Raw genomic sequence first — 9827 nt, 5'->3', positions numbered from 1 at the left:
TTCAGGTTATTTTTGCTTTTCACAGAACCACAGAATCACAGAATGGTTTGGGTTGGAAGGAAACTTAAAGACCATCTTGTTCCATCCCCTGCCATGGGCAGGGATACCTTCCACTTAACCAGGTTGTTCCAAGCTCTGCCCAGCCTGGCCCTGAACACTTCCAGGAATGGGAAGTCCTCTCTTGACAACCTGTACAGTGTCTCACCACCCTTATTGTATTTTTTTCCTAGTATGTAGTCTAAACCTACTCACCTTCAACTTAAGACTATGCCCCCTTGTCCTATTTCTCCATGCCCTTGTGAAAAGTGGTGGTTTACAACATTATAGTTGAAACCAAGGCTTTACTTCATTAGGACCCAGCTATGTGCACAGGCAGAGAGACGCCTGATGTGAGACATTTATAAATCAAAATGCTCAGAGAGAGGTTGGAGAAGAAGAAAATAATTAATAACTATTAGCCTCTTGTATGAAGGAAATCCAGGACACAGAATGATGACATGATTTTGCTCAGGTCACATGGGAAAGCTGTGCTAGAGATAAGAGTGGAGCCAGTGAGGGAGAGGTGCACAACTCCCTTCTGCAGGGGAGGAGAGGAGGGTGATTTTATAGTTTAAAAAAAAAGAGGATACACATCTCCCTGTTGGATAGCATCTCAGTGCATGTGCTCTGCTCATTAGCTCTCAGTGGTTTGTACTAGCACAGCAGTCAGCAATCCCACTCCATCCCTTCTTCCACGACCCTTGGCTCATTGAGGAATGAGAAGTTACGCAATATTTTTAATATATTTATTCAGCAGCCCAAGTTCTTGTTTAACAAACAGGCAGAGGTTTCTGTGATTATAGACCACCCTGCCCCTCTCCAGCCCCTGAGAGCCTGAGGCAGGCATTCTGCAGGGGAGAAAAAGAAAACCTGAAAAACTAAGTTTGGAAAAGTTAGGGTGTCTATTTTCCGATGGGGCAACACCAGGCAGTGCTGCCTATACCTGGCAGGGCCAGTGCCCAAACCAGGCAGCACCAGAAATGGGGTGCCCGTGCTGGGGAATGATGGAGGTGCAGCCAGGTGTTCAGGCAGGTTTTGTAGCCCTCAGCCCAACATCCCCCAGCACCCATTCTCTGCAGCACCATGGCACAGCATCCCCTCCCTCCCCAGCATCCCACCAAAATGCCTCTGGACCTCTTCACTCTGATCCCAGACACTTCACCTGGGCAGCAGATGCTTCTCCAGCAACTTAAAATGACTTTGCAGATGTGAGATTAGATGGTAGATAGGAATGATTATTGCAATCAATCAGCTTGGAAATCGAGTTAATTTTATGACGGTGCCTACTCTGTATCTCTGTTGGGAAGGGGATTGTTCCCTGGTTAGTATTTCTGGGCCTTGTATTTTCTAGTTTTAAACCACGGAAACATTCAGGGCTTTAAGAGGAATCAGGGAAGAGTGATGTGTTGGTTGCAGCTCTGGTACATTCCTATTGATTTTTCACGAAGTGCTGTTAAGATGTACAGACCACCGTGTAGTGGCTTTTTTTTTTTACTGAGAATGTTTGGGGCTTTTCATCTGCTACTTTTTAATATCATGTTTATAAGCTGTACAGATAGCAAAAAGTTATTGCCTGAGATATGTGTAAATGCACAAAAGCAGGGAACAAAACAGTTTCTGGTTTTGAGATTCAGTGATAATGTGCAAATCTTCATAAAGGAGTGATGGAGTCAGGGTAATGCCCCAGACATTTTGTACTTTGTATTGTTAATTGCACTCCTTTAGGTGGATTCTGTGACATTTTACGTGTATGTTTTTAGCAAAGAGCTGTTCAAGAGCCACTGGAAATTTAAAAATACAAACAGTGGGTCAAGCAGGATATAAACATTAAAAAAATGCATATGATGAACCCGGTGAGCAGCTGCCCAGTACTGTAAGTGAGCTGCCTTTCTTGTTTCATTTACCCTTAGTAAATTGTACTGTGGCATAAATGTCATAAGGGGAATGGAAAGTTACTCAGTAACAACTTTTTTTATATCCTGATCTTATCAGCTCGTTGGAGTTGAAGACTTTGGCTAATAAGTAATGCAGCAATATATACACACGGCACTGTATATTTTACATGCACATAAGAACTGTTATCTTATGCAGGAGGCTGCCGTGGCTCCTGCTTGCCATTAACAGGGTCGAATTTTAAAAGTATAGACAGAGAAGGAATTGTGTCCTTAAGCCCTGGTTCTGTGTGTGAATGCCCGTGCTGAGGTCGGGTGGTGTAACTGGCTTTACTGGTTTACAGGACAGTGCAGAAAAATACATGATTTTGTTGTCATGAGCAGTGTAGGAAAATCAATTAAGACGTAACACTGAGCTCTCATGATCAGAGAATTCACACATAACAACAGGGGCTGCTGAATGGCTTAGCCAGATAAGGAAGGAACCTTTTTTTGTTGTTGTTTGTTTTAATGTCAATTTTCCTGCCTGCTTAGCCCTGAAAACCAGCTAACTTTGCTTTCCTTTGCACCAGATCCGAGACGAGTGGGGTAACCAGATCTGGATCTGTCCTGGCTGTAACAAGCCAGATGATGGCAGTCCAATGATAGGTTGTGACGACTGCGATGACTGGTATCACTGGTGAGTTCCTCTCATCCATCCTCCTCTGCCAGTGCCTGGCAGATTGGGGCTATATTAGTAAAAAGCCTTTTTTTTCTAATAGTTTGTGACGTTGGGAATATTTAAATAGCTTTGCTGTGTCCAATTTAATAATCTGGAAGATATTTTTATCTCCTTTGCTCTGAAATTTGAAAAAGCAGATTTTAAACTGTGAAGGAGAGTTACTTTTTAATTAATGGGCATTGGTGATAACGGTTGTTTTTGAAACTGCTGGGAAATATTGCTGATTCTGGTAATTTTGTGAGAACTACAGGATTATGAACACAGTGTATACAGATAGACAGTTCAAATTATGAAGCATTGTATGAACAGTAATATAAATGTCAGCTCTTATGAAAAGGTTGGGGGGAATTAATCACTTTTTAGGCATTTTTTTTAAAAGCTACATAAAATCATAAGGGTTTTTGCAGATGTGTTAAAGAAACATTTGAAATTATTTTAAATCTAGTCTATTACACCTGAAAGTGCACTCATATTTTCTACTAAAATAACACTTTTTATTTGAGTATCCTTTTGATATTTCTCTTTTGTTTCAAAGCAAGAGTTTTTAGGTTTCGATTGTTTTTTAAGTTTCAATAGTTATATTCATTAAGATAGTGATAATTGCTATATTAATTTGAAGGCCAGATCCTGTCTCCCACTGACAAGTAGCATTTTTAGGGGTAAGAAGCAGAAGCCATGTTACTCCACTGAGATGATGTGATATTTTCCTGTCCCTCGCAGGCCTTGCGTTGGGCTTACGGCTGCACCCCCAGAAGAGATGCAATGGTTCTGCTCCAAGTGTGCCAACAAAAGGAAGGATAAAAAACACAAGAAGAGGAAGCACAGGGCACATTGAAGACTTGGCAGGGGACTGAAGTCGTGCGGTCACCACGGCAGCTCCTGCCCCGACTCTGCTGCAGGAGGGATCCAGCCTGCCCGCGTGCCCCTGCGGCTGCCGGGGCTGTGTCTCTGCAGTGGCTCAGGGGCGAGGAGATGCTCTCAGTCAGGGGCTGTTGGCTTTCACGGACCGTCCGAGCCCGTGGCATTGGATTTGGGTACATTCTGATGCTGTTTCTTTCCCTTGCCAAGGGGAATTTGCACAGAGCGCTGTGAAGACTTCGGTGGTTCCTGGGACCGCTCCCGCTCCTGTGGCTCGGCAGCAGCACGGATGAATGTTGTAAATACAGATATCTGTCCTATTCTTTCTCGGTTTGTTATTAATCCCTCTTGAACCTTTGCAGTAAGGTGCTGAGAGGAGGAGAAAATGTAAATTGCAGTAAGTTGTAAACTGAGACAACCTTCTGGAATGATTTCTGTAGTCTGGATACAGTTCAGCCTCGACTCTTGCTGAGCCAGATAATCATAATGTGGAAATAAAAAGTGGCTGGTAAATATTTTTGTGACGAGAATATATGAAGCTTTTTTCCTTGATTTTTAGTACTAACATAAAATAAACATGTTCAAGCTTTTGTGATATATCTTCTATTTTTTAAAAAAAAAGTTTCTATTGTGTCAATTGTTTTCTTCCGTGTGAATTTCTTTCGGTGGACCTGTAATATATTTTATACTTTGATTTTTGGTTTGTTTGTTTTTTTTTTTTTTAAGTGTTTGTCAACGTACCTTTTCATTGCTTGTACATTTCATCGGTGTGTAAAAACACTTCCCATTAAAAGATTTTCACACGTGTAAATACCTGATATTTATAAAGTAAATTTTTTTTTAATTATTTTTTAGGCCTTGAGGATTTTTGTTGTCATTTGCCCGTGAATACAAACCTAGCAGCTACTAAAAGCCCGTGTGACAAACGCCTGTCCTCATGGCTATGAGGGATTGGTGAGCTCTGCCCCAGCTGTGCGTGCACGAGGAGGTGGCCAGCACCGTAATTAGGCCTCAATTCAGATACTTAAACATGTGGTAACTTCTTAAGAAGTGAGTAATCCTATTGCCTTCAAGGAGCCTGTTCCCACACTTGGTTGTACATGTGCTTAAATGCCTTCTGCATTGGGAGCTTAGGCCAGGGGGGCTCTGCACTTCTGGTGGCAGCTACAGCGTGTTAATCTGTAGCTGGAATGGACTTTTTTCTCTCTTTTTTTTTTCTTTTTTTTTTTTTAACAAGTGGTTAGTGACTTTGCCAAAAGGATCGTGTTTAGGTAGAGGAGATGCAGGTGTGTTCCTCTGCTTTGTGTATCACCTTGGAAAGACCAGTAAAGTGAATCCCAGTCGCATTCCCCGTTGAAAATGTGAGGGGAAAGTGCAGAGAAACTGAAATAAAAGTCAGTGTTAGATGTTGTAGTGCAATGGGTCTCAGAGCTAAATAAGAATAAATCTTGAAAAAAATGTATGCCTTTTCTTTCTAATCAATTTGAGACTGCATTGGTTAATTTGGGGATATTTGTATTTTGAACCAATGCAGTGAGAATGTCTGGTGTTGGAGAAATACGGCCCTTTAGCCTGTTGTGCAGATATTAAGAGTTATTTTTTAAACACATCCAAATTGATATTAATGAGAATGAATTAGTCATGTTTTAAAAAGTACCGGTCTAGTTAGGGAAATGAGGCTTTGCTGATAGAACTGTTAAATTGCAAATCAGTGGAGATATGGATGAAATTGGTTTATTAAAAGTGCACTGTTACCTGCTTTGTTCAATGCCATCTCGTTTATATTCCGTCCCTGTTAATTACCAGTCAAGAAAGTTCTTGGGTTTGATTCTTTATTTTCTTTTGAATTGTTGGATGTTGCAATGCTGATTCTTGGGTTTTTTCCATGTGTAATGTGCAGACATACGAAATACGCCGTCTTTGGTCATTTCTGGTTGCAATAATAAAGAAATTAGCTTTTGGTAAGTTGTTTATGCATTTCCTCCTCCTCTCCATGAATCAGAACTTCTCACATTTAATCAACTGAATTACTCAGGATGCCATGGGAGGGCTGAACTTGCCCCTTTCGATGGCTGTTCAGCTCTTTCTCTGCATGCTTGGCCTTGCTGCTGCTGGGTTGGTTTCTTACCCTGGCTTTTATGGTTTTATAAATGACCCTTGTGGCAATAAAACCAAAGCATCATTTTCAGGAGGCTTGTGTGGCTGAGGGGATTAGTAACGGGAGAAGGGGCCCTTCACCTCCGGGTCGTCAGTTTGAAGCCAGGCTTGGTGCTGAGCCTGCCTCCCTTCCACTTATGCTGGTGTTTATCAGGAATCTGTGGCATAAATGAATTATCATTCCAGAAATAGTTATCCCTGAGCAGCCATGGGGCTTGGACCTTCTTTACAGCCCCTGGCCCCACCCAATGCTGAGCAAGCCCAGCTCCTTCCCCAGACCTTTGTAATTGCTGCTGTAACTTCACAGGTTAGGTTTCTTCTCCATGAACTTTGTGTATGGAAAGTTAGGGAGCAGTTAGGGCAGCTCCCTTGATTCGTTGCTTGATTTTAGTGTTGGGATTTGTGTTCATCTGAATCCTTTTATTTGGATTTTGGACACCACCATCCATGAGATGGGGGCACGGTGGGTGGGCTGCAGGTTGGTTTGCTCGTTGGATGTCATGGGAGAGCATCCAAGTCTCTGAATGGTTTTCCTGCCTTGAAGTGCAGCTTCATCAAGAGGAGCATCAATTGGGAGCGCTGCCTCTAGAAAACACGTATTTCCATGGGTGGTTGGAGTAGAACTGGTGTAGGGTTTAGAAAAGAAAGAATTAAAGAGTTTTCAGTGAGGAGACAACTCACCATCTGCTGCACTATAAAGAGTAGACAGGTACAATTTTCCCCCTTTGCGGACACACCGTGTGGAGTGGATTTAAGCAGGACAGTGAGGATGGGTCGTAAATATTCAAGAAAAGAGCGTAAAAACTATTCCGTGAGAAAAGCTTGTTGAATCCTGCCGTTACTCTGGGGCCAGATTTTTATCTGGAGTCAGTTGGGAGTCAGTTGGAGCTGTGTCAGTTTACAGCAGCCCAGGAGCTGCCACTCGCACAGCCAGTGTTGGGGCTGGGGAGCAGCTCTGTTTGGAGAGTTTTTTATCCTTTTTATCCTGTAAATCCTCCTCCAGGGCAGCCTGTGCCTGCGGGTCACTATGCTGGGTGCTGGCTGCGAAGCAGGTTAGTCATTAGGCAGAATTGCAGCTTGTTAATGAGTTTTGCACCCAGAAAAAAACATGAAGTTGGTATCGAGACAGTAAGCACAAAGCTCTGAGAGGAAAGAAACTACTTTGACTACTGATTTTTACTGGAGGACATAGATATAAAAGCAGAGTATCCATCCCCAAAGTAATGGGAATGCACTTTTCCCGAGATAATCTTCCTTTGGGGCTGTTTTGTGCTCAGAGCATCATTTCTCTGCTTGACAAGGTGTTTCTCTTCTGAAGGTGTCCGCAGCTAAGTACAGTGAGGATCTTTATGCTCTGCAACTGATTTGTGATTCCAAATGTCCTGGAAGAGAAAGGGAATAAAAAAAAAACCAAATCGGAGGGTATCAGAGCCTGCTGACTTTGTCTGGGCTTTACAGAGATAAAATATAGTGTATTACTTCACTGTATCACCTAAACCTTCTTTGTTCTCCTTTCAATAGGACGATTAAACAAAGACCTACTAACCAAATTAAAGTATAAAATGAACGCTGAGATATGGAAACCTTGCCAGGAAGAATGTTAATGAATGAAGTTCACTAAAGGCATGCTGGCTAAGTTTTCAATACAAATAGTTTTATGGCCAATCTCTTTAGATCATAGCAGTTTTCTTTAGAAGTTTTAAGTCTCGAAAGTAGATGAGTTTCCTTCACTGGGGAATGAATTAGATAATGCTCTGAATAAACTCCCTCTTTGCCGTCTTGTCAGTCATGCTGCTTAGGAAACTCGCCCTTTCTTCTGAGGACTTTTGGATCAGCTGTAACCTCAAAAGTAGAAAGCTGCTATTAATCCATGTGTGCTGTATGGCAGAGGAGGCTGTAACGGGAGATTTACAGCCAGCAAACAGCTCATACCTGGCTCTTGTGAGCAGAAACCATTAATCGTGAGCTGTGGCAGCCGAGCCAAGGGTTCTTTCCCTCCAAGGTGCTGCTTCAGCCTCTTCAAGGTTTGCACTGGGTGAAGGAGGGGGTCGGAATTTTTATTTAGCAGGGCCTGTGGTGGTAGGACAAAACAAAGAGAGGGTTGATTCAGAGCAGGTGTAAGGAAGAGGTTTTTTATTGTGAGGGTGGTGAAACACTAGAACAGGTTGCCCAGAGAAGCTGTGAATGCCCCATTCCTGGAAACTTTCAAGGTCAGGTTGGACAGAGCTTGGAGCAACCTGGTCTAGTGGAAGGTGTCCTTGCACGTGGCAGAGGGATTGGAATGAGATGATGTTTAAGGTCCCTTCCAAACTAAGCCATCCTAGGGTTCTGTGATTCTAAGATGCTTATGGAGTGACCTTTTGCACCAGGACTTTAAGTCCTGTGATTCTTCTCACAGGGAGAGAGGAGGAGAGCTGAGGGCTTCCAGACTATTTGTTCCCCCTTGGCTGTTGCCCCTTAAATTTTCTTTCTAGTCCTTGTCTGCTCCAGGGTCCTGACCCCTTAACTCAGGTGTCTGGTGGCCTATGCCAAAGCCAGCACAGCTCAGCAGCTGCTGGGTGCCTTGAGCAAGTGGGGATTTCCATTCCAGCATGGTGACACTAAACATGCCGACACTTGAGATTTGGTGTGATATTGGTTGGAAATAGATGATCTTTAAAGTCCCTTCCAACCTTTCTATTATTCAGTGATTGCTATCTCAAGCTTTGACCAGGAAAGCAAATTTTCTTCAAAAAACAAAATGTCAAGTAAACCCAGGATAGAAGGAAGATTTTCCAGGCAATTTGTAAAACACAATGAGAAAGTCATTTCATATGAACACAACTCCCTGTTATGATTTCAGTGTGAATGCTCCCATAATGACTTCGAAACAGTTCTACAAAACCAAACAGAAAATAATTAGGTGATTTTATTGCCTAAATGAGGGGATGAAGGAGAATGAGACTTAGAACACACATACAAAAATTTAGGTTTCATCAACTGTCATGAGCAGGAATTTGGTTTACAAATTCCAAAGTCTTGCCTGTCAGTTCCTCCCTAAGCCTGTATCTTGCTGTGCCTGTCATTTGCTTACTGTGGGACTAATGACAAGTGTGATGGCGTGTCACCAGCCCGACACCTGGTGTCACCTGGGGCTCCAATACCACTGCTTTACTGTGTGCAGGTGACCTTCAGGCTTCTTCCTTCAGGCTGATCCCTCCCCAGGTGTGGAACTGAACACAGTTTGCTGTGGATTCTTTTAACTTGGCATCTAGATTTGGAAAAAAAAATAGAATTGTTCTTTTACATTAATTAGGAAATAGGGACAGGGGATAGTGTGCAGTTGTTTATTTTTAACTGAGTTGTAATTTACAGCTCTTTTTGGTAAATGCTGTTAAGAATTGTCTTTTTAGGAGTACACATTGGCTTGCGGGTTTTTCTTGTCCTCATGGTCCTTTGCATGGATTCAAAGGGAGAAACTTGGTCTTGTTATCAAGAAAGCTGGGCACAGTTCTCAGTTCTGCTGTGGTGTGTTTAGGTGCAGGATCAGAGCGTGTCCCAGTTTCCATCCACAGGAGGAGGATAACGTTTCCTGCTCTGTGAAGCCCAGACCTTCCCACGGGTTAAATAATGGTAACACCCTTCACAGGGGCTGGATAAAATACAGAGCCATTGGGAGCTTCCCCAGTGACAGATCTGTCCTTGAACCTGCTCCTCACCTGAAAATGTGTTTTCATTGAGGTTGGGAGCTGGAAACCATCGATGACCCTCCAGATCCAGGGAGATCCTTTGGCTTTGCAGGCTTTACTTGACCCTCTTCCAATAACTTTTCCAGCATGAAACCAACTCTCTTTTCCTCCACTGATTTCGAGCCTTTCTGTGAAAGGAGCCAGGCTAAGCTCATATTAAGACCTTATTTTCCTACTAGCTCTTCTTTCCTTCCGGGGATATCTGGTGGGGTTTATCTGAGAAACAGCTTCTTGCTTAAAATTACTTCAGGGATGTCAAAAAACGCCTCTCATAATTCATACAATAGCTGCCTTCTCTGGGCTTTGTGGGCTGTGAAATGTCTGCGTTGGTGCTTGGAGCTGCCATGTATTAAGATGCTGTGGATGAAGTGATGCTGTTGTTCTCTATATTTTCTGCAAAGACAGATGCTCAGTCAAGCCCAAAATCCACGC

The 9827-nt window shown here is 42.9% G+C and overlaps 1 protein-coding gene and 1 long non-coding RNA gene across 2 annotated transcripts in view; one reads left to right on the top strand and one right to left on the bottom strand.

Moving 5' to 3' along the window:
• TAF3 (TATA-box binding protein associated factor 3) overlaps positions 1-5475 on the top strand; it is a 114257-nt gene extending 108782 nt beyond the window's left edge. The window contains exons 7-8 of the mRNA XM_017740400.1: positions 2504-2610; positions 3373-5475. Coding sequence (XP_017595889.1) covers positions 2504-2610; positions 3373-3487 — 222 coding nt within the window. The 3' untranslated portion in view covers positions 3488-5475. The remainder of the gene's footprint in view (positions 1-2503; positions 2611-3372) is intronic.
• LOC108448194 lies at positions 5346-7811 on the bottom strand. The gene is made up of 2 exons (XR_001863993.1): positions 7600-7811; positions 5346-7049 (listed from the first exon to the last, which is right to left on the bottom strand). It is a non-coding gene; the product is annotated as an uncharacterized LOC108448194 (long non-coding RNA).
• Positions 7812-9827: the final 2016 nt, after the last annotated feature.

Source organism: Corvus brachyrhynchos, unplaced genomic scaffold (genome assembly GCF_000691975.1).
Source record: "Corvus brachyrhynchos isolate BGI_N302 unplaced genomic scaffold, ASM69197v1 scaffold307, whole genome shotgun sequence".
NCBI lineage: Eukaryota > Metazoa > Chordata > Aves > Passeriformes > Corvidae > Corvus > Corvus brachyrhynchos.
This window is presented reverse-complemented; position numbering and strand designations above follow the sequence as displayed.